This window comes from Neopelma chrysocephalum, unplaced genomic scaffold, assembly GCF_003984885.1.
Source record: "Neopelma chrysocephalum unplaced genomic scaffold, ASM398488v2 Primary Assembly neopelma1_99, whole genome shotgun sequence".
In the NCBI taxonomy this organism is placed as follows: domain Eukaryota; kingdom Metazoa; phylum Chordata; class Aves; order Passeriformes; family Pipridae; genus Neopelma; species Neopelma chrysocephalum.
In genome coordinates, this window is record NW_020897762.1 from 552,349 (window position 1) to 576,563 (window position 24,215).

Here is a 24,215-nt window from a genome sequence, read left to right on the forward strand (position 1 = left end):
TATAATGTGGGCCAAGCACCATGCTGTAAACCAGTTCCTATCATGATGATCAGATTGAGAATGAAATTGCATTTCTGTCAATTACTGAGTTGGCAACTGTTCAATATATCTTAGCAGCAAGATGAAGAGCGGCGTCGGCAGCTGAGAGAGAGAGCTCGTCAGCTAATAGCAGAAGCTCGATCTGGAGTGAAGATGTCAGAACTTCCCAGCTACAGTGAAATGGCTGCAGAAAAGTTGAAAGAAAGGTCAAAGGCATCTGGAGGTGAGCTGAGGAACCTTGTATCTTATTCCTATGGCAACCTAGAAACCGGAGACCTTTTTGGGTATCACTTTTATTCACACTTCAAAACGTTGTTGTTCAGCAGGTGAACATATCAGAAGACCTGGCTGTAGATGTGTTTCCTAAATCAGTGTTGTGTCACTTAATTTCCAACAATTAGAAGAAAAGCATGTATGTGGTTGAAAGAAAAAGATGTTCTGTGAACAAGTAGCTCATATTGGCCCAATTATTTACAGATTTGTCATTGCCCACAGGCTTTTTTAGAATTTTATGGTTGTTGGTTCTCTTCTATATCTATTGTTATATAGGAGCATGGACTTAATTTTGGGGGGAAAAAACATTAGAAACACTTAAGAAAAGTTATTTTGTATTAAATGTCTTTTAAAAACTGCTTGGGAAGAGAATTTTAAAGGTGGCCTGTAAGAGGCAGGGCCAACAACCTTTTGATTTTAAATGGCAGTCTTTTGACATACCACTTGCATTTACAGGTTTTGAGTTGTAATATTGCTATAATGTTATTAAACTGACTTTGAAATGTCATTAAAATTCATATACCTGCCAGTGCTATGAGCTGGAGTAATGTAGTGTCACTCAAACTCAAATGGGTGCTGAGCACACATTGCAGTGCAGGCTTCTTGTTCCTTTAATGTCTTCTACATATTCTAAGGGGAAATAGTGTTTCTCATACTAACGCGTAATCATAAGCTGCAGTGTAAAGAAAATCCAGCTTTATGCTCACGATGCATGTAGATTCAACAAAAATATTTATTTCTTCTCTACTTTATGTATTTTATATGCATAAATATTTAAATACAGTCTTATTGCACCCTAAACCCTACACTTCTGTGCCATTTAAGACTGAGAAGAAAGCAGTGAGTTGTACATCTCCCTTTGGATTTGGTCTTCAGTTTTACCCAGTAAAGCAAGTTCTCTTTTGTGATAAATAGGGAAATTACATCCTTTGTGGGGAGGCAGTAAGACAGGCTGAGCCAAACAACACAGTCCTTGGACATTACATAGACTATGGTGTTCCTCATCCCTCTTCATGGTTTGTGATTCCCCATCTCACATTATTTAATTACTTCCTCCTCACTGTTTCATCATGCCTTACATAGCTGTTCCTGCCATATCTTCCCTCAAAGTAAGGTACTCTGAGGGCTCAGCTGCACAGCAGTGACCCTGTTTTGTCACAGTGGCTCACTTGCAGTTTTGCTAAATATCTCAGTGTACTGCTTTCTGGGATGTGGCCTTCCTGTTCATATTTTCCTCTGTATTTTGCCACTGCTCTTCCTGCCCTTTGTTCAAACTGTGAACAATCTCAGAGGTAGCTGTATTAAAAGAAACATGTATTTATAGAGGGAGATTGCATATGCACCCAGAGAGTTTCGTGTTATTAAAGGAGACAGTATCAGTACTGGTGACAACTTGCTTGTAAAGTTATCACCACTATACCTGTTGCGTTTTATCCATGCAACAATTTCACAGCTTTCTGCTTTTGCATGTGCTTTGAGTTATCTCCTTTATTTGTATTTCCTGCTTTGATTTTTCTTTGCCCTTACAGTAGTTAGGCCAGTCTATTTGAACTTCTCTTGGACTTGAAATTTTTATTTCCCGTCTTGTTTTGTTCCTTCTTGCCCTTTTCGTGTCAATGTGCATTTTATAGCATTTTCTCTCCTTCTCAAAAAGGATGGCACATCTTCCACATACTTCTACCACACCACTGGTAATGTCAGGTGCCACACTAGATCTTCATTCAAGAAATTTGTTCTTCTAAAATGTAGTACTTCTGTGAAATGGCATCAACACTTAACAAACCAAATGAATTAGAATTATTTCTGGGTTTAGTCTTTTTTCATTTTTGAGTTTACACCAAAAATTAGGATATAATTAGACAGTCTCCTTATTACAGCTGGATTCTGAACGTTGTCCCTAACTGCATTCACATGTAGTAAGGTTTTTTTCTGTTATACTCTTGTACTCCCTGTAGAATACCCAAGACAAGCTTCTTGTGATATCTTATGTCTTCCAAGCTTTCTTGTCCATTATGCTTCATAAATCTCTTCTTCTGCATTTATTACAATTACTTTTTAATTTACAAAAAGGGAATGTACCAAATAGTTTTCCTCTCTCAGTTCAATTATTTCAGAAGAAAAGTGACATTTCATCTTTGGGATTCTGGAGTTTTTAAAGACTAATGATTGTAGGTAAAAATGTGATCTCTTTCACTGTTTCTATATGCTCATTAAGAATTTCATGCTTTGGCACTGGTGCAATATTCTCTGTTAAAAGTCTTTATTTAATCATGGTCTGAAAAACTCAAATGCCTATGGCAAGTTGAAACTTTCCTGGATAAGCAGCATCCTTAGCTACAAAATCCAGTCTTTTCCATAGGTTATTTGGCATGTGAGACAGAAAATACTTCTTTCTGCCAAGTGCCAGAGGGTTTGGGATGGCAGCTTCAAATTATTAGATGTCCTACTAGCTTCAGGCCGATAAGCGGATGCCTTGAGATGGATCCAGGGACAGTATCAAGATAGAAATCCAAATTTCCTAGCAACAACGGGACAAAGGAATTGACATATTATCTAGGAATATGTGCAGTGGAACACCCGTCTACTCTTTTGGGACGTGGGTGGTGTGCTTTCTTTACTCTCTGGCACATCTCCATCCTTCACTTGAGATGGCGTCTTTGTGAGGATGTGGCTCGGATCTGGGGGTGGTGTGTAGGCACTGAAGGGAGGGAACAACAGACAGAACAGGATATGTTCAAGATTTCGCTTCTGAGGCAATGATTTTTAGGGAATGTACGTGGTAGCACGGGCTTACTCATCATGCTATGTCTCCAACTCATGAAGCAGTGTTAAGTCCTCAATTTAATATTTTTAAAAGGCAGTATTTCTATCTGTTGGCAGTTACTGCTGTAATTTCTTGTCCTGACATCTAATTTCTTGTACATGGAACCAGTATTTCAACTCTGCATTTCTTCCATTCCCCACCTTTGTTGCCTTTATTACTGTTCAGAGGTTTCTGTCACATCCTGTAGCCTTAAAGCAAACTCTGTACCTGAAAGTAAATAAACTAAATATCTCAATATTCACAAGCCTGAAGGATTTCCCAGAGACAATCCTGAAGGCTGGAAATATCTTCCCTGAAGAGCAAGTACTGTTTGTGCAACTCCAGTTGCAGCTTCCACATGCTTTTCCCAGTAACGTGATCCAGCCCCCATCAATGATTTTGCTTCTTCATGAAAATTACTCCTTTTTAATTTAATCTAGAAACTGTTGCAGGCTGCTGCAACTAGTTCACGTGTGGACAAGCTTAAACCAAGTCAACAGAATATCAGTTTTAACCACAAATTAGGTTTGACCTTAATCTGAATAGTAAGACATATGAGCTATAAAATGCCTCTGGATCTTTTTCCACCAACATTTTGCCATTTCCATTTGTTTCCAAAAAATACTTATTTCTCTCTCCAGCCCAGAGTACAGTCCATGCTGTGTAGGTAAATTGTCAGTGCTGTTTAGTTATGGACTTAATTCTTTATCTTTTATTTTGTTCATTTCGTCATGACATAGTAAAGCCTTGCTGTCTTTCTAGGATCCAAATTTACATACTTTTCAAGGAAGCAATTCTTCAGTCCTCTTCTAATATGTGCCCTGGTTCTAGACCAAGTGCTTTTAGTTTTTCACGTTAGCAATTTGTTCTTTTCATAAAAGATATCTGTTATCTCTTCGTCATGTTGTTCCTTTTATCATTTATAATTGCAAAATCTTGTTGTAACATGCTCCCTAAACACATTTCCCTTTTAATACACTGGAAGAACAAAACCCTGGAAAAAAAACAACCCTAGAGTGGTTTCAATCAAGGAATCTAGATTTTTAAAGATATTTGAAAGTTTCTGAAATTACTTCCAATTACTGCTTTTAATTGATTTTTTTAAATAAAGTGTAAATGTCTTGATAATCATATTCAGTCAAAGTCTGCTAACTTTAAATGAAATACTAGGTCAGGTCATTATCTGATATTAGAAACTGGTGTCTTCAACATTCCCATCTCTTTTGTTTCCTAAAATGGTGGTGTCAAAGGCAGTGCCTCTGACCTCATCTTGCTATATTAAATTAAAGAAAATCAAATAATCTAATATAAGCATTCCCTTAGTATGCAGGAGTCTTAAACCCTGTCATCTTGTTTAGATTGTTTTGACACATCCAGCATCCTGTGGGATGACTGGTAGTTGTGACCCGACCTTGTGAGCCGACTCCTTTGGGTGATTCCAAAAGCCTGCTTCTAGGCTTGAGGTGGATTTGGTTTCCCTCTGCCACAATGGTGTCCCTTTTTCACTCTTCTACCTCTTCCAAATGTCCACAGTAGCCCAGTCATGCCTTGAGTGTGCCCCTGTGAGCTCCAAAGTGTGTTTGAGAACATCATGACCCGAATGCTGCTGAATTTCTCAAACACCATCCTGAAGGATTTAGGGTCATGCAGGAAGTCTGTCTCCTCATCAGAAACAGTAGAGATGCTTTGAAAGAAATTCAAAACCATCAGAATTGTTGCTGTTGCTGCTTTACCATTCTCTGTTTTCTTTTCAGTCTGTTTTTTACCCCTTTACCCTTTATCCCTTTTTCCACTTCATGATGATCACATTGTGCCCTTCTACTTTGTTCACCTACCTCTGCACTACCGGAAACAACAGGATCACCTTGGGAAATTTAAGTGGGAACAGAAAGGGTGTCCCGTGGAGTCAGGAGTTTTTCCACCCACCAACTTGTACACCCGAAGCACCATCTGTCAGGTCCCAGGTTAGAAAAGAGTAGTAGACATTAAAAAAGTCAACGGGCTCCTAAAATGGGAATTATGGGGCCTGTGGAGGTAAAGACATAAAGAAAACATACAGTTGTATGATCTTCATGACAGCAGTGTGGGCCTAAAGTGGAAACTTCAGGTCTGGGAATGAGGTTTAGTGTGTTTCCAAAACAGATGATGAGTGATCAGCACCAATCCCGGTACAAACTTCTGGTATTCAGGATTATGGCATCTCGGTACTATGTTTAGGATCCTTTTTGTTTATATGGTATTTGAATGCACCCATGTTCTGTATTTATAATCAGTATTTTTTCCTATTTTATGTGTTTTAAAGTTCTTTTAGTCACTATATGTCTTGTTTCTTCAGACATATTCCAGCCTACTCTTTTTTATCATTTTTACACACATGCATACATAAGAAAAAAAGTTTGTATAAGTCTGAACAAGTGTAGATAGCATTTGATATGAGATTTAAAAGTGAGTAAACACAATGCATCTACTTACTTTGAAAGTACTAATCTAGCTTTTATGTACTTTAATTTCATTATATATTTGTATTGAAAATGTGAGTCAGGTTTTTTTCTGGGATCTGCTTCACAATTCAAAACTTGCTATTTGATCTTCCTCAGGTTACTTACGCTTTCTGTGCCATAATTTACCTACATCATCATCATAATTGTAATTATAATAATCACCTACTTCATAAAACATTATGGGGCTCATTTATGAGTGATATTCATAAGCTGCTCTGAGAAACTCAGTAGAAAGATCTCATAAAAATATAATTACAATTTTTATTTAAAGTGCATGTAGCTTACAAACAATGCTGATTAAAAGTAGTGCAGTAAAGCATTTTTAACTTATTCATCAATGACTTGGATGAAGGGGCAGATGCCTCCTCAGCAAGTTTGCTGATGATACAAAGCTGGGAGGAGTGGCCAATAGCCCAGAATGCTGTGCAGCCCTTCAGAAGGACCTTGACAGGTTGGAGAGATGGGCAAAGAACCTTCTGAAATTCCAACAAGGGCAAGTGCAGGGTCCTGCACCTGGGAAAGAACAATCCCATGTACCAGTACAGGCTGGGGGCCAACCTGCTGGAAAGCAGCTCTGGGGAAAAGGATCTGGGGGTCCTGGTGGACAACATGCTGTCCATGAGACAGCAGTGTGTCCTCATGGCCAAGAAGGCCAATGGGATCCTGGGATGTATTAGAAAGATCACTGCCAGTAGGTCGTGGGAGATGATCCCTAAGGGTGATCTCTGCTCAGCCCTGGTAAGGATCACCTGGAGTGCTGTGTCCAGTTCTGGGCTCCTCGGGACAAGAGAGACACAGAGCTCCTGGAGTGGGTCCAGCGGAGGGTGACAAAGATGATCAAGGGACTGGAGCATTTCTCTGATGAGGACAGGCTGAGGGAACTGGGCCTGTTCCTCCCCGAGAAGAGACGACTGAGAGGGGGCCCCATCAATGTCTATCAGTATCTAAAGGGAGGTTGCCAAGAGGATGGACCAGGCTCTGCTCGGTGGTGCCAGCTAACAGGACAAGAGGCAATGGGCAGAAACTGATCCACAGGAAGTTCCACCTGAACAATAGGAAGAACTTCTTTACTTTGCAGTGACCGTGCACTGGAACAGATTGTCCAGAGAGGTTGTGGAGTCTCCATCACTGGAGATTTTGAAGAACCATCTGGACACAATCCTGCGTAATGTGCTCTGGGATGACCCTGCTTGAGCAGGGAGGTTGGGCCTGATGACCCACTGTGGTCCCTTCCAGCCTGACCCATTCTGTGATTCTGTGAAAGGAGCAATTTGTGAGTGTGCCCTTGCTACAGTTGACATCGGCGCTTACTAAGCATGGTGTTCCAGGTGGTAGTTTGCCTCCTTGCATCAAAAGTGATAGGAGACTTTTAACCTAGGCAAGGTACAGTGATCACTGCTCTGTGATATACTGTGCAAAATGAGGAGCAGCAAGTCCCACCGAGCTGGAAACTCAATACCTGGAGCTGCTGCCTTTCTCAGGAGACCGCAGCTCGCAAGTCCTTCTGCTGGCCAGACCAACCTGAACCTGCCACATGCCACCTTTGGCACCCATTCTGCGTTATGGAGAACTGGGAGCCTAGGGGAAATCATTTTGACTCAAGTTACTAAGATTCAGCACAAAGAACAGCCACTGCTGAGGCCAGACTCTATTGTAGCAGGAGTTTCCAGCAGAGACCCCCATGTGTTTATTGAATTGCATCAGTTTAAAGATAAATCCACGAGTGGACAGAATGAAGTCTCCTTCCAGACTTATTCAATTATTTGCATTTTTATCATAACTCAGCTTGTTCTCTAAAGCATTCATTTTTTTTAGTGACGTGTTGCATGTACATATGAAAATACTAACCTTAATGCTGTATGTTCCTACAGATGAGGATGAGGATGATGATAATATTGAGATAGATACTAATGAGGAGGTTCCTGAATGCTCTGTTACTGAAGGTGGAGATGAACTTACTAACCTAGAAAATGACCTTGATTCAACGGGTAATTTAAATAATGGCTATTTTGTGTATTTTGCATGACTAACACTCCATCATCATATAAGTACTGTTGTGCTGCTTGTCTCTCTGTCAGATTTATTCCCTTCTGCCTTTTCAGGTCTTTTGAACCGTAGTGCTTAATATTCTGCATTCATGTTTAGTTGAAATTTAAAATCAACAAAATCATTATTTCCAACAATGGCAGATTTAAATGTCCCTTGCTTGTTTGATGGGGAAGGGCACCCCAGGCCAGATTGGTAAAGCAGAGCCACCTGAAAGCACCCTGCCTGGATTGTGCCAGGTAGGCAGAGGAGTGAGCAATGGCATGGGTGAGTACAGCTGCCACTCTCTGCGCTGCCATCCTGGCCCATTTGCTCAGGGAAGAGGAGCAAATGTGTCTCTCTGTGTTCGTGTAGACTTGGTATCTGTCCTTCCGAGGACCAGCTCTTGTACTTACACCTTGTAGCTCCAGTGGGGGCATGGAGGCATAAATTGGAGCAGAATTAGTTCCATTTACTTTATAATGTTCAGATAATAGGGGTTTTATTAATACATTAGGGCATAGGAGTGGTATTTCCCCCTTTCAAAAATATTCAAGCAAAACTGGAGTTCAGGTGATAAATATAATGATAAATATGTTGGAATCTTACAGGGGAGATGCTTATTTTAAAAGGAGGTAGATCTTCAAAGATGCAAAAGGAATTGCCCACCCATTAGAGGCTCCTCTCCTTGCAGAGAGCTGCTGAAGGAGTTTGTTCTCTGTACAAGTCTGCCTGATCCAGGCAGCCCTGGGGAGTGTCCAGGGTCTCTGTTTGTGGTGGGCTTCTCTGTCAGGGCCTTTCTGCTCACTGCAAGTTATCTCAAGCCTGGAGAACGCTGGCCAGCACAGGACTGCATCATGAAACAGTCCTTACAAGAGAGAACATCTCCAGCACCCTCTGACTTGATTCTGCCCATGCCAGCTGGGCCCAAGTGTGTAGTCCATAATATATTAAATCAGAACGTAATTTAGTGTTCGTTCTTTGGAAATTAAACTAGCACTGTTATGTATATAGAACTTTCTAGTTTTGTGTGGATGCAAAAATATTTGAGTTGTGTCCTTTACTTTTTTTCTATTTGAGGATTTCCAGGCACATAAGAAAATACATCTAGTGCTTCTAGCATTTGAATTTAGCTTACTTAGAGCAGAATACTGTAAAATAATTTTCCAATAAAAACTGGTTCATTTTAGGAGAAATAGAAAATCAGTAAGTGAATATTCCTGTCACATCGCCCCAGTGATTTACCAACATTTATTTCTGTGGGGTTTTTTTCCTGAGAAGTACCTTCTCAGGGATACAAACCCACCACCCAATGCTTCATGTCCACCATGGAGAGACATTCTGAAAAAAAACTCAGTCATCAATTTTCAGTTCAATCTGCACAGAAGCCAAAGGTATAGACAGGTAAGAATGATACAGAAAGCAGTCTAATGCTGTGATAAAAGTCCGAGCACACAGATTTTGGTGTAATTCTGCCAATTCAGACCAAGTTCTAATGAAGGCTGAATCTCCTGGGAACATCTAAAAGTAAAACTGTAAGGAACATTTCACATATAGGGTAATTAATAGACCATCTTAATTAGTTTTTCCCAGCTGAATCTTAGTCCCTCCCGTCTCTCTCAAGAAGGGAAAACTTTATTTTTACTGCTTAGTGGTTTCAGATATTGCCTCTATCTGTATTTGTCAGCACTTCTACCATATGCTGTTGTGAACCTCTTATATCGTAGTTATTACATGGTGTTTATGTATAAACCCACGAGAACGTGCATGTACTTACATGTGAGCCTCAATTAAGGACACCCTGACTGGGTGTGGCAGAGGAAAGGGAAACTATCCCTCACCATAATCCAACCCAACCTGTCGCTGGTGGAGGCAGGCAGCATTTGGTTGCCAGCATGCCAAAAATGTTTTGGCTAATATGAATTGCAGCACTCCATACCTTGGAAGGAGCTGTGTGGCAAAACAGTCATGACTCCACTTTCCACACCAGCTAGAAGTCACCAGCCTGCAGTGAAAAACTCAGGCTGTGCATTTAGGAAAACATACCAACTGCTGTTTCCTCTGCATTTGACTCAAGGCCCAGATGTAGGTGCACCATATGTGCAGGTGATGCTGCTCTCTCTCTAGTTCAGGGTTGATTTCTCATGTGGGGCTGCATGTAAAGGATATGTCTGGAGGCTTCTGCACCAGTGTTTTTCTGCTTCCCTAGCCACGGTTAGCTCCACAGTCCTGTGCAGCAGCTTGTTATTAACACCTTTCTCCTTCTTACGTGTGTAAGTAACTATGTGTGTAGGTGTGTTACAAATTCATATAGTCAACATGCACATACAGAATGAGCATTACTGGGAGGTAAAATTCTCAACTACTATTTATTTGGACTCTGATCCAAGTTCCTAAAATTGATAATAAAAATTTGGGGGCTTCAGCAGACTTCGTCCCATGGATGCAGTTCTGAAGTGTTTTATGACTCTCCCAGCTTCAACATATTCTATAAATCATAGTAAATTATTACTAGAAAGTCACCTTTTTTGATACTGAAATTTTAATGTTGAGAAACTATGCTAAGAAGCCTTAGGATGAATAAGTAGTTCATAAACTTGAGAGGTTATCAGTATGTAAATTATGTGATAAATTTTTTAGGTATCGTCTTAAAATAAATGGCTCTTTAAGTGTGTTTTTATACCAAAGTATAGGCATGTACCCACTGGGAGTAACTTTAAACATTATTGACTTTCTGTGTTTTTCATCTACTGTCTGCAAGCATGTTTACTTATTCAGCTGAGTGTTAGCTATGTTTTTTGAGAAAACTTAGGAATATCTCTGTACTGTACGCAAACCTGCACCAAGCCCAATCGCAAAAAAAAATTCCTTCTACTTTTTATTTTTTTTTAGTTTGAAATGATAGCAAAGTGAATTAAATCTACCTTTTAAATTGCTACATTGTTGTAGTGACTCCGCATTGAAATGCATCTCACTCTGTTGTATGTGGTATTTGCATATTTAGCAGAACAAAACAGTAAGTTGATGGATTTGAAGCTGAAGAAGCTCCTAGAAGCTCAGCCACAGGTGGCAAATTCACTCTCCAGTGCTGCTCAGAAAACTGTAACAGATAGCTCAGAGCAAGACATTAAGGTAAGTTTTGCTTAATGCTTTTGTTTTGGTACCTGTGTGTTATGTTTGAGTGTTTGTATTTTGTGAGGAGGAAAACAATTTCTTATCAAATCCTTCAGAGTCAGAAACACAGAAAATCTTAATGGTAGTGCAGTTACATGGTTTGCAATGCACTGGTTTTTTTCCAGTTGATTAATCAACACATTTTCCTTTTTTCCTTTTTTTTTTCTTTTTAATCATGGTGCTTGTCCTTGGCAAAACACTAACAGATATAAGAAGCATCTCTCAATTCTGCCTGCTCAGGTTGTCATTGATATTAGAAATGCAGCACAGGCTCCATTCTGCTGCTGGTGCAGTCAGCAGCAAGACTCTACCTGACTTAAATGGGAGCAGGATTAGACTCCCAGGGATTTGCTTCCCTCCCAATCCTGGTCCTGTGTTTTTTCTACATTAAAATTAAGCCACAGTACACTTTAAAGGCATACATACTTTGGGTGCTTGATGAGTGCTTCTGAGAAAAACAGACACAAGTATGTGGTGTATGTGGGCATTTTGCCTGTTCTTAGTGTTCACCTCTACAGCATAAAGTGCCCACCAATCAATTTTCAATTTCATTTTCTTGATTAGACCCTTGTGTTCTTACTATTCTATTTTTTTTAAATAGTCCCTGTATGTCATTAATATCCCTATGGCTCTGGGGCACTTCCAGTTGGGTATAACTTTTCACCCACCTGCAGTCTGTGGGGAGAGCGCTGCTGACTGAAAGGATTTCCTTCCCCAGATACAGAGATGCTTTGAAGTCCCAAAACAATGACTTTCATTGCTTTTCCCTTACACTGTCAGTTCCTATAAATTGGTGATGAAAGTGTGTGGCAGCAGCAGAGGACTTTCGGTCTCTATCTTTGAACAAAAGGAAGCCTGGATCAAGTCTGATTTTTGCGTTCAATTTAGCTTTCTGCAGTGGATTTAATGCAAAATGAAGCTGGCCCAAGAATAATACAATGGATTGAAAAGGCTAACTGAATTAGTGGGCTTAGAGGAATACATTTGTAAAGTGGCAGAAGTCCCCAGTCATAAAAAGGTTTCTTAAAATGGGATTTACTAGCTAATCACACTGATATTTTAGCATGTTGCCAGGCCTAAAAAAATTAGTCATGTTTGTTTATTTTGGTAAAGACTCTGGTTTAGGCTGTCAGATGGTTATTGTGCTAATAACAGGAAACCACCTTTTATTTAACCAGAATCATAACCACCTGATTAGTGCAGCTGAAAAGTCATCCAGGGATATAAGCAATACTTGTTTACGCTTAATTCTGTGAAATGACACACAGGCCGCCTCTTAGGGTAATTTGGTATCACCTAACCTAACAAAAATGGTATTTCTCTTTATAAAAAGCTTCTGTGAAGGAGTTGATTCTTTTTAAGGTACTTCCACAAAAAGGTGCAACTTAACAGTTTATCTCTGCATGCGTCTTTTCTAAGGAAGAGTTGAAAGGCAGCGTTATAAGGAATATATGGTGTCCATCTGTTCTCATGGAGCTCTTGGCATTGAGGTGGATTTGTTTTTTAATAAAATGCAGTTTACAGGTTTCTAAATGAGGCATTCTGTGTTTGTGGAAAAGGATAAACTGTTACCTTCCCTTGGGGATTGTGTATCCCCGGCCTCCTTGAGGCGAGAGAATAGGCCGTTGGAGAACTCCCTCATTACCGATTGTCTCAATGCAGAGGAAGGGCAAAGTCTTGGTAGCTTTTGATAACCAGTTTCAGCATTCAGCAGGCTTAGCTATTAGTCATGCATCTTAGCCTTTCCCTATTTACTTTCAAAACACTTAATAAAAATAATAAAAGATTAGGTATAAAATGAAATATTTGTTTGGTACACAGCACCTCGGTATCTGCAGTTTCCACACACCACAGTGGTTCAGTCTTCTGGGATATTTGGTGTTGATAGAATCATTTGAATTTGTTACCAGTATTAACATAGGAAGCCCTGGAAAAGATAATTGTAGTTTCCTTAGCTGTAAAGGGCTTACTTACAAATCTGGCTTTGGAAAGTTATAGCTGATGAAATGCAGTTCAGTGGGGTAGCATTATAATCCTACCTTTTAGACTTCATCCAGCATTAGTGGTTTATCTCAATGGGCATAAAATTAGAAACTAGTTCTTCTTGTCATACAAGTCTATGGGACTACAGAAAACGACAGATTTCTGTACCGGGCTGGGAGAGAGGCTAAAGGCAACACGCTTAAAAATGATACAGATCGTGTTCAGGGACAGAGACGCCGCGACTTGGCAGCAGCACGCGCGGTGCTTGGCAAAGCAAAGGTGCAAAGGAGGGATTTTTTTGTTTAAAATCGGCATTGCTGGCAAATGCTTGTCACAATGAATAGGTCTGGCTGGTAAAGAAGTGGAGAGTTCTGCAGGAGGGTGCCCACAGAGCAAAAAGCCAGTCGTTGCCATCACACATTAAACAAAAAAAAAAAAAAAGTTAATCACTCTTCTACTTTTTTCCCCGCAGCTGATACTTCATCCGATATAAACCACAGCCCAAGTTGTGAAATCCACTTTTGTAAAAGCTGTGTCCTGTCCCCTCACAAAAACGTACCTTTCAAATTAATGTCTTCCCGCTTGTAAACAAAAGAAACTGTTGTGTGTCTGTTTTTTTCCCAGCAGAATGGAACAGAGGAACATCGTGCTGAGCGATCACAAAAAGCAGCAGAACGGTTTAGAAATCCCGTTGTGTTCAGCAAGGACTCGACTGTCAGGAAAACTCAGCTCCAGTCTTTCAGTCAATACGTGGAGAGCAGACCAGGTAGGAGAAAATATAAAACCTGTTTTCCCATCTTATGATTTAATAATATTTAACAATAAATATATGAAAACCCGATAATGTAAGTCCACATTTCAATACATAAATATCAAGCTTTATAATAATTTTACATGTCTTTTCCCTTTTTTCAAGAGATGAAAAGGCAGAGATCAATACAGGAAGATACAAAGAGAGGAAATGAGGAGAAGGCTGCGATAGCTGAGACTCAGAGGAAGCCATCAGAAGATGAAGTGCTTAATGTATATTAATTTTTTGTCTGGTTTCATGATTGCTGATAATTCCAAACTGTATGTGGAAATAGTGCCTTTATTTGTTAAAATGAGATGTTAGGGTTTTTTAGATGTCAATCTCCAGTGCATTCAAAGCAGAGTGAGAGGGGTGCACTGTTGAATTAGTCTGCAGTGTGGTGATAATTGTCAGATAAAAAAAATGAATTTTTCAGAGTTCCACAGCCCCAGCTTCCTTGAGACATTTCCATCAGGGCACTTCCCATAAAGAGATTCCAGTATTGATCTACCGGGAGGATTTTAATTATTACAATAGCAGATACCGCAGAGCTGCAGTTAGAGGGAAGAGTCACATGAGACCTGCTAGAATTTCTCAGCCAACCCATTTTGTTGGCTTGGGTTAATGGGTGTTCAACCTTTCCATTATCCAGATCAGCCGTGAATTACTAGCTGAATGATGTTTGCATTAATATAATATATATGGTAATTTCTTCACTTAATTAACGGGGAGGTTCAGCTCAGTAGGGGTATGGGCTGATCATGTGTAAAATTGATTTGTGAGGGAAATATTTGATAGACCGCAGGGAGAAAGCTGGTTTTGATGGACAGCTGCGGGACAGAAGCAGGAAGAACCAAGTTTTAACCTGAATTTTTTTTTGTCTGAAAGCGCAACACAGCCTTTGAGGGTGGTTGTTTGTTGCTTTCCACAGTTTATCTGAACACATTTGTCGTTTTTGCTGAAGCAATCTAGAGCTGAGTAGCAATTTTGTACCACTATCTACACCAAACATCAAACTTTTTACGAGCCAGAGTTATTTTTAGCCCAGTTGTACTTTTGCAGAGCTGAAAAGGTCTGGCACAGTGAATTCACATTATATATGCAGATGATACACGTGAACTCTTGGGATATTACAGCCTGACACAGCATTTCTTTTCATGTTCTAATAGCAGTTGTTAACAATTATGCATGCTGACATTAGGGAAGTTTTCATACTATTTTCAATTAATTATAGTTGATGAAAGGCAATATATTGCACATCACTTCAACTCCCCGGACTGATTTTTTTTCCTTTCTTCATGGAGTGCTCTCGGGGAGTTTTGGTTTTGTTGTTGTTGTTTTTCTGGCTATACAACAGGTAGAAAGAGGTTTTCCATTAGAGGTGGTACTGTTGGCTGTTGTGTAGGAAGAGAAGGACCAAATTAATCAGAGCGTAATGTTCTTAAATTTGGATAACCCAAATTTCAAAGTTCTGTGCTTGTTACTGGTCCAGGGAGCTCAGCCATGCTGTTAGCTTTCACTTTGAACATGTCTTTATTTGAAATAATGTGCTGTGTATAGTATGCCTGTTGCCTGAATATGAAGCTGAATTGATTATTCAGACACATTTACAGAAAAACAATTGAAAATGTTTGGTGAAGGTATCTGAGACCCTTATGCAGCAACAAGTTAGGCCTTGTAACTTGTAGGGAAATGAACCTCATAAACAAAGCCTGTTTATTTTTCGGTTCCCAAAGGACAGTGATTTTTGTTGCATACTTTACAGAGTGCACATGAAACATGAAATCATTTTATCAGGTTTTTTTTTCCCCCTATTTAAAACATTTACCAAGGCTCTGGGTGAGGCATAGGAGAAAAAAGTGCATGAGGTTACTTGGAAGGAGTAATATTGTTTTTTGTAACTTATGCAAAAACATACTTGAGGAATGACATTTCAGCATTGTGTACAGCCACAAAACTGTGTGAAAGCTGTTAAGCCAAATGAGAACAACTTGGTGGTCCTGAATGTCTTTGCTTGGGCTCCTGCAAGACAGCCAGACCACTTTGGAAACACTTGGAAATCTGTGTGTCATCAGCCAGGCAATGCTGAGGAGTTACAGGGTACAAGAGGCAAACTTGACTTGGTAGTGTTCCTACAGCTTTCTTGGTAAGATTCAGTAGGATTTATCAACTGGATATCCCAGGGCCACCTCCTAGCACAGAGGCAGGACAGTTCGAGTTAGTCCCCGTGCACCTGAAGCACCTGTCCAGGGCTGTTTGTCACCACTTTTCGGGATAAGAATCGCAGTTAGAGTAATTAGTGGTGTTTTTACAGATCACCCCGTAACAGAACAATCCGTTCAGTCAGAGAAACCCAGAGAGGTGTGATGGCCCAGGCTGGGGAGCCTCAGCATCACAGTTGCCTCAGAGGAGCTACACAAGCCAGGGAGCTTGTTTTGTGTTTGTTTTTAATCTTAAAAGCCCACTTTTTATTTGTTATTAGAGACTCTTGTACTGGTTCTTCTAGCCCCTAAAGTTAACATTTTAAAATTGAATAAGTAGAAATGGCATATTAAATAGTGCTTTATTTGGATTACCTTTCTTTTCATGATGCTTTGTTTACTGCAGCTTTTATGTGCTTAGAAATAAATTAGAGGAATTTCAAAATATCTGCCAGGTAGTAAAAAACTGCAAAATCAAATGTTCCCTAGAGAAAAACCGGGGTATTTTAATAAACAAATAAGGACATTTGGCAAAATTGTAAAGTTTATGAAATGTGTTAGCTTTTTGGTAGTGAGCATGATATTTGGTTGTTTAGGTAAGTGCCTTACTAAGTGTTTGTGGAAAGGAAAAATGCAACTTACAAGTGATGTTTTTTCTTCTTGTTTGTTCTCTTTAACAGAAAGGGTTCAAAGACACCAGTCAGTATGTTGTAGGAGAATTGGCAGCACTAGAGAATGAGCAAAAGCAAATTGACACCCGTGCCGCGCTGGTGGAGAAGCGCCTTCGCTATCTCATGGACACAGGTACGGTGCCCAATTACACTGTAAACAGTTTTGGCAAATTGAGCGTTCACAAACTCTTATAGAGTTTTGGAAGTGTGAATCTTTGAAGCCTGAATGTTCAGCAAAACTGCCTTGAAAATAAAAAGGCTGCGATTTGCAGCCACCTCTCTGGGCCCTGGTGATAAGAGTGCCTTCATGGGAAGTGATAACTTGCCCTGATACCGTGTGAGCCAGCACTATTGAACAGTGTGCTCATCCATGCAGAGTTGGAATACACATCTGTGCCTCATTGATATGCCACTGCTTAAAAAAAAAAAAAAAGAAAAAAAAAAGAAAAAAAAGAAAAAAGTAAGATCTTCACTGTTCTACTGATTCAGTGGGAAAAAAAAATTTGGCCAGCTAAAGCCATGTACTGCGTGAAACAGAGCACAGTACATGGAGGAAGGCTCCATTGACTAGATATCTGAAATTTGAGAATACTATCTGGTTACTGATGCTCCACAATTATTTTATTTGTTTATTTTCAGGAGGGTGGGTTTTAAAAGTCTGTAATTCTTGGTGTTGTAGGTGCCATTGAAAGGATTAAAGTATATGGGCAATTTTTTGTTAAAAGCATAATGTTTGTGACTTCAATGATGAACATTAGATGGGTATTAAGTGCTGGTGGTCATCAGAGACAGAGAGGTTTAACCACATCAGTTGGAAACAAAAGGTGTTTGGATGTTTCAAAAATAAATAATATTGTAGGTCCAAAAAGTGTTCTTCCTGTCCTTTGGGGGAAAAAAAGTTGGTTGGTCCAAATTACTTTGTAAGTAAATTGTCTTTGAAAGTTATATCTGATATTATAAACTTTTGTCTGATGTTATAAGCTTGAAACCTGTCTTTAACTGAAATAACAGGTTTCAAAGTAGATTTTAATCCAATGTTATGTTTTGTAATACAGATTAATTGACTTTAGTTAAAGTTCAGTACTTTGAAATGAGCCTGTCATGTTTATCCAAATATTAGAATGTTTTTTTCAATCTATTTACTTTCTCATGTGCTCAGGTTGTTTGACTTCTTAAATAATTTTACGAAAACAAGTAAATCAGAAACTGTTTCCATGCTAAATGAATGCTTGTTTAGTAGGACTTCTACCTGTTATGTCTTTTGAAGTACTTTTTCACATGCATTACATGACCTTTAGTTATTTGACTAGGAAAAATGTGTATATATTATCCTGCACTTTCTTGTGTACATTTTTATATTTGTGTTTATCTTTTGTTCTGCACAAAAGAGCCACAATTGTTCAAGAGTACAATGTTCCACAAGTCTTAGATGTACTCCAAATACCATCTATAGATACATATGGAGTCATCAGCATAGCACTTGGGGATTTTTAAAACTTTAATAAGCATGTTAATATTTGATTTTTGTCATTTACTCTATTTTAAAAGAGATTTCTTGTGGATTTTAATTTCCTATATTTTGAAGTTTGGCAGAAGTTGGTGTATTGCTCCTGTCATACCCATGATGAGGTGATTTTTTTTTTTAAGTACCTTGCATAAAACAGGGAGTCCAGCAGAGAGCTAGAGAGTAAGAGCATAGCTGTAAGGTTTGTAGCAGGAATACTAATGAAGATCCATTGCTTCTTGTACCAGGGAGAAGGGGACAAGTGGTGCAGCCATAATAAAAAAGTTAGTTTTATGTTGATCATATCCTGTGCATTCAGAATTTAACTTAAAGCAAATGATTTGACAAGTCCTATGTCAAATATGTCCTTATGTTCTCAGCTTAAAAATGCAATTTAGGAGAAAACCTGTGAAAACTAGTGGTTTCTGTATCCTTGAAAGCAGAGATTCTCCAACTTCTCTAACTGTGGCTCACCTCTTACCAGAGAGCCTATCTCATGTACCACCTCCCCCCTGCCAATCAATATCCCACTTGTCATCAGGCAACATCCCTGTGGCAACAACTACAACTGCCTACATGGAAAAGTAGCATTAGGAGGGTTTCTTGGGGTATTTTTCGTTTGTTTTCAAAACAAGCGTGTGATGTTGTGGTGGAGAACATATCTTTTTGCTATGCCTTTGAAATGCTGTAGTGTCAGCTCTGTTTCTGTGCCCCAAGTGCAGCCCCTTCCCCTGATTCCTTGGCTGCCTTCCCTTCAGGCACTGCCTTCTGCTTTGCTCTCTCTCTCTGGTACCCACTGCAGTTGCTTCAGAGGATCTGCTGTATCTCATCTCGTTAGCTGCTCTCTTTGTCAGGATGGCACTTGGTTTTGTTCCCTATCTCTCTTCAGGAAATAATTCCTAATGTAGACAAACAAGAAGCTTGTGCCCACATCTTAGTCCCAACTTCTTCTGACGGAGTCTGGGCAGCTTTGCCTCAGTGTCTGACTGAGAGAGAAATCTGGAAACCAAAAGGATGAGTCAACAGCATATAACCTGCCAAGTTGCCACTGACCACCAAGTGGTCTGTAAAGCCAAGTCTGAAGGAAGAAAGTAACCACAGCATGATAGCTAGAAAAGCCCTGAAGGGCTGTTGATGATGATCTCGGGGTTTTGCAAATACTCCCTTAGGTGTTGGTACATACCAGAAAGATAAGAAATGTGAAATGCTGCCAGATCTCAGAATTATTCTGAAAAGTCTTTTGATATTTATTTTTTCTGAAAATGTAAGCTTTAGGAACAAAGAGGTTACTTGGGCAAGTGTCACTGAAAGACCCTGAAAACTCAAGAACCACAAATGAATTGGTTTAATAATTAACATTCTTCTTTAATCACATCTCTTTCTTAATTTTGTACTGCTTGGGGTTGTAATACTTTTGAACCTCAGGCAAGTAAAGGTCTCTGCCGACCTTATTCCTCAGCAGTTGAAGCAGGGTGCCGTGTTTGTACAATTGTGTCAGGAAGGGCTTACACTGGATTGTCCTAATGACTGTTCACAGGATGATAGTGCCCATCAGTGTAGGAGCACATTTTGTATTGGGATTTTCAGCATTGTTTCCATGTGTGACAAAACCATACAAGATAAACTAAAAAACTGAGAGACTCCCATCATGATTCAGTCATTGCCTTGAAATTAAATTCAAGAAGGTAGAGCATGGTCTGTTCAACCCTGTTGTGTTTACTGGGGACTAGACCATCTTTTCCTTCTCTGCTGTGCTTGGCCTGGTTCCTTATTAGACTTACTAGGAAGAAAGCACTTGCTCTTCCTTCTCATCCTTCTCCAGCACAAAACTGGGGGTGTTTTTTTCCAGAGGGGGGACTCTGCCACCTGGCAGCTCTTCATCCTCTGAGTTTGAAAGTCCTTTTTGTTGCTCAGCCAGGAGGGATTTTTTCAGGCTGCAGCTTGAACATCTATTCTGGCTACATTCATTTCACAGGAATACACTTTTGTCTCCTGCTCCCGTGTATTGATACCTTTGTTTTAATGTTCCACCTGTCTTGGTGGGAATTTCCTTTCTGTGGGCTAGTGGTAAGACCAGAAGAATATAGTGACTAACCCTTGGACAGTGCAGACTTTGGTAAATGTGGAAGAATTCATATGGTTTCACCAAAAGAGAAGCAACTGTAAGTATAGGCGATATATGTTCTTGGTTAGATCCCAGCTCATGGCACTCCTTGACTTTGTTAGACATTCCACTTACCTTTTAGAGAAAGTTTAGCTCTTAGGATTGCACAAAAAGGTTGAAAATGCCACCCTAGCTTTATTGGGGCTGTGGGTAGCTGCGAGGACTGGATCTTAGAGGTTCTTAATGCCCCAATCCCTTTCTGACATGACCCAGGAGGAGAGGAGTCCCTGACACAATGCCCTCTGGGTTGCAGAGGTTCCGTTCCACTACTGCCCTTACAGCTGCTGCCCTGCATTAGGAAAAGGGCATCTAATGGAAATGGGGCTGTAGGAAGAGAGCCCAGGTCCCGTCTGCACATGCATTGCTGTTTTCCTGCCCTGCTAGAGAGCCCTTTTGGCTGGGGAAGACAAGCTTCTGGCTCTTGGCCAAAGGGGAGCTAATATTTTCAAAGTTCATCAGCTAGGCAAAGAGTTTGGAACTGGCTGGAGCTCTGCATTTCCAGTGCCAGCTGCTCATGATTTGACGAAAAACACTTTTCTAAGATGTGTGAAAAAATAAAAGTTATTAAAATTCCTGGGCTGCTGATTTCCATTTGAACCTGAATAGTCATGCTTTTATTAATACTCGGTAATTTATGTCACCTGTGTGTAACCTCAGTCCTTGGTCTTTACTCTTAAAATGAAAATGTAACCTCACCTTGTTCCAGTGCGATGTAGTTTGCTGCTACATAGGAGGGGGATCCTTGCTTCAGTGCCTTGAACTCCATAGAATAAGCTGATGGCACGTTTGCTGTCGCTGTCTGAATATATGTAAGAGTTTGTAGAAGGGGTTTTGCAACCTACACCATCACAGAACACTTGGTGGGTGCAAGTTTTTAGAGAAAACACAGCACAGAGGTTCAATTGGGAAGAATGAGTTGAATTGAGTATAAAAACCATAGTCTAATATCATTGATTTTTCTTCTTCCTCCATTATAATGACTTGACACTAAACGATGACAGAGGTAGAATTATCTTGCTTTCTTCAGGATTGTACCTACCCATGTTGTGCCTGACCTGTTGTGGATAAAATAGTTTTGTCTCTACTTCTGACAGTGTCTTTCTCCATTGCAAATTCTTCTGTCATTGTATTTGAAGGTGTCTATCATCCTGATATCCAAGTGCCAATTAAAATGCAGAATTATCGCATAGCACAATTAAAATAAAAACCAAAGAATCCTAGTTTACAAATCTCTAATCTAAAATTATCTCTTTTTCAGTCACTATTTCTTCACTAATTGCAAAAACAAGTATTTGAAAAAAAATTGTAACTATCAGATATTTTGTTATCTGACCACAGGGTATGAAGTGTTTTTAATTGTTTTTCTGATTAACTGCAGGCTCCCAAATTCAAGTAGAAACATATTTGTGTTTTCCGTATGAGATCCTGTACCTTACCAATGGATGAGTGTGTTTGTGGTACTGTACAAGGATTAATGAAATGAAAAAAACCCTCTGCTGCTGCTGATTGACCAGTGATGGTAAATGTAATTGAATTAGCAGTGCACTAAAATAAATGTAGACAAAATAAATATAGACAAGAAAATCTGGTGAAAGCTTCTGTAATGTTTTAGATTAATAGGCATACAGAATTCTTCACATTTTTTATTACGTTGTCCCTAGATGAATTCAAAGTAATTGGGGTGGTTAATTTTATTTACACAGAGCCGTTCACAGCGCATTAAATAATAGAGATAATTGAACAAGAATTGTCAAGTGTGTACTGATATCAGACATATTACAGAAGGGAATGTGCATAAAACTTCATTTCTATGCAGCCATTGTTTATGGTAATTAAGTACACAGATTTATCCCTTGGTTGCCTTCCAAGCTTATGGCAACTGCTATTGTTGTGCTCCATTAATATGTAATCAGGAAATAGTTTAATTTTCTAATCTGCAGTTTGAGAATTCACTTTCTAACAACTCTTAATTACTGCATTGCCCTAATGATGCTCATGGTTAGGAAAACTGAACCAATAAACTCCATGGAAGAAGCCAGAGGGGATTATACTTCCAGAGGTGGTGCTTACTTAATAAACTTGTTATGCCTTCACCAGAGGGAGCTCAGTGTCCTTCAAAAGCAACTAATTTTATATTTCAGAGTTGTACATACCCACGGCGCGAAGAGTTAATGCACGGCGGGCAGTGGGGGTGGCTGTGAATGTGATTCACCAGAGAGCCAGATAAGCGATACTATCACCTTTTTGGTATTTTTCCTACTGTATACTAATTCTGGAGTTTAATTGCACAGGAAATAATGCAGGTGGTTTAATCTATTGTTTTAAACTGTCCTCGTGGGTTTGTTTTTGTCAAATTTGTTTTCTTTCATTAGCCACATTAGCTAAGTGCGGTATCATAAAATCTTGCACAGGCAGATAAGCTCTGTATATTGACAGCTATCTTATAGTTACTGTTTTCAGGGTGAATCTTAAAAAGTAAAGGGGTTTTTATTTAATAATTTCCATTCTCCCCTGGCCCATCGTTCACCTTGATTGCAATTTCCGTGCTGCTGTTGTACCTAATGCAACTCTAGTGACAGCACTGAAGTTATTTTGGGTTTGTGCTGCTGCACTAAGATGACAATGCAGCCACTGGGATCTTGCAGTCTATGTGTGCTGACCCTGCCGAGGAGCATAGGGTCTTCTAAATGAGATCTGGAAAACAAGAGTTAACATCTGCTGAGATTTACCATTACTGTAGAGTAATACACCTTGGTGGTTCCTCATGGTGCAGGTGGTCCTCTGGAGTGGATCTTGACAAGTTCCGTCTTTTTGATGGCAATTACTGTGGCTTGACAGTCTTCTACGCTATCTTCTGAGTTTGGCATGTTGTTTTATTTTTTTCCAACTCTTACCTAATTTCAACACTGCAGGTACTCAAAATGAGGCAGAATTGCCATCTCCCAGCCACTGCTTCACCCCTCCTTTTTCAGTGCATAAGCTTCCTTGTCAATAGGCCTAATTACACAGTGAACCAAACAACAAACATTAGAAAACCTGTAAACACATATGTTGTGTCACTGCAAATTAACTCTTACCAATCGAAAAAGCAGCATATGCTTTGTTGTCACATGTGAAAGGAAAGTCACATGTATTAATTAGTTAGCATTTTACACGGCTTTGAAGATATAAAGGACTGAGGTTTATAAGAGGGAAACATTTGAATTTCATAGAAAAGGAAAAAGGTTGAGCTAAAAAAGTACAGGCACAAAAGGAGAGTTAAAATAGTTGATTTAGTCTCTTTTAACAGAATGAAATTTTCACTTCTCATATTAAATCTCATCCTGGGATGAATTTGTATTTGGTCTTTTTGCTGTAATATTTCTTGCTGTAATATTTCTTACTCTTCTTTGGCTTTTGCCTGCGTCAGGGCACTAAAACTTGGGTCCCAGGAGACGTGATCTTCCTTTTAGACATATAAAACGAAATGGACATGCACAAAAGATTTTAGAGGGATAGCATTTGTGTATTTCACACAGCAGTGTATGGACATATATGCTGTGTTTTATTTTAATAGCAGTCCAGGGCACATATATAATGTCCCCTGTATGTTACAGTCCCCAAGTACATATTTAATTAAACCATACATGTCGTCTAGCATCAGATAATACAAAATAATGCAGCTTTCTGATTATCTGGCTGTATAGCTTTTGAGGCATAAAATGCGCACTTCGTTTGCATGAGACCACATATAGAAAAGAGAAGAAACTGTAAAAGAGAAAAGAGGGGGGAGACAAAAGGCACTGGCTGGCCATCAGGTAGCTGAGAGCCCGGGCTGTTGTGTAAGGACCACAGCTTCTCTCTATCTCCCTCATCTTCATAGTAGTCAACAGCTGTGGTGAGCCTGTGCCTTACAGCTATATTATCCAGAAGCCAGGTCTAGAATATATTTTTTTCTTGGGCAGCAGCAGTATCTGGCTGTTTCTTTGGACAGCTTCAGGGCTGGCTGACTGACACCATTGTTAAGCACGCTCGTGTCTGTGAAACTGGTTTTTGGAACTGTCTCAGGGTCAAGTTGCCAGTAAACTGTCTAAGTTGCTTTGTGCTT

General features: G+C 39.6%; 1 protein-coding gene across 18 annotated transcripts in view; it reads left to right on the forward strand.

The window, feature by feature from the left end:
- The window catches only part of EHBP1 (EH domain binding protein 1), a 212,143-nt gene that overhangs the window by 158,895 nt on the left and 29,033 nt on the right, over positions 1 to 24,215 (forward strand). For 7 of the 18 annotated variants that reach the window (XM_027694880.1, XM_027694879.1, XM_027694897.1 and 4 more), the window contains 6 exons: positions 115 to 262; positions 7,488 to 7,604; positions 10,646 to 10,773; positions 13,423 to 13,564; positions 13,715 to 13,821; positions 16,470 to 16,593. In XM_027694880.1, coding sequence (XP_027550681.1) covers positions 115 to 262; positions 7,488 to 7,604; positions 10,646 to 10,773; positions 13,423 to 13,564; positions 13,715 to 13,821; positions 16,470 to 16,593 — 766 coding nt within the window. The remainder of the gene's footprint in view (positions 1 to 114; positions 263 to 7,487; positions 7,605 to 10,645; positions 10,774 to 13,422; positions 13,565 to 13,714; positions 13,822 to 16,469; positions 16,594 to 24,215) is intronic. The other 11 variants (XM_027694886.1, XM_027694889.1, XM_027694892.1 and 8 more) reach the window with 9 other exon arrangements.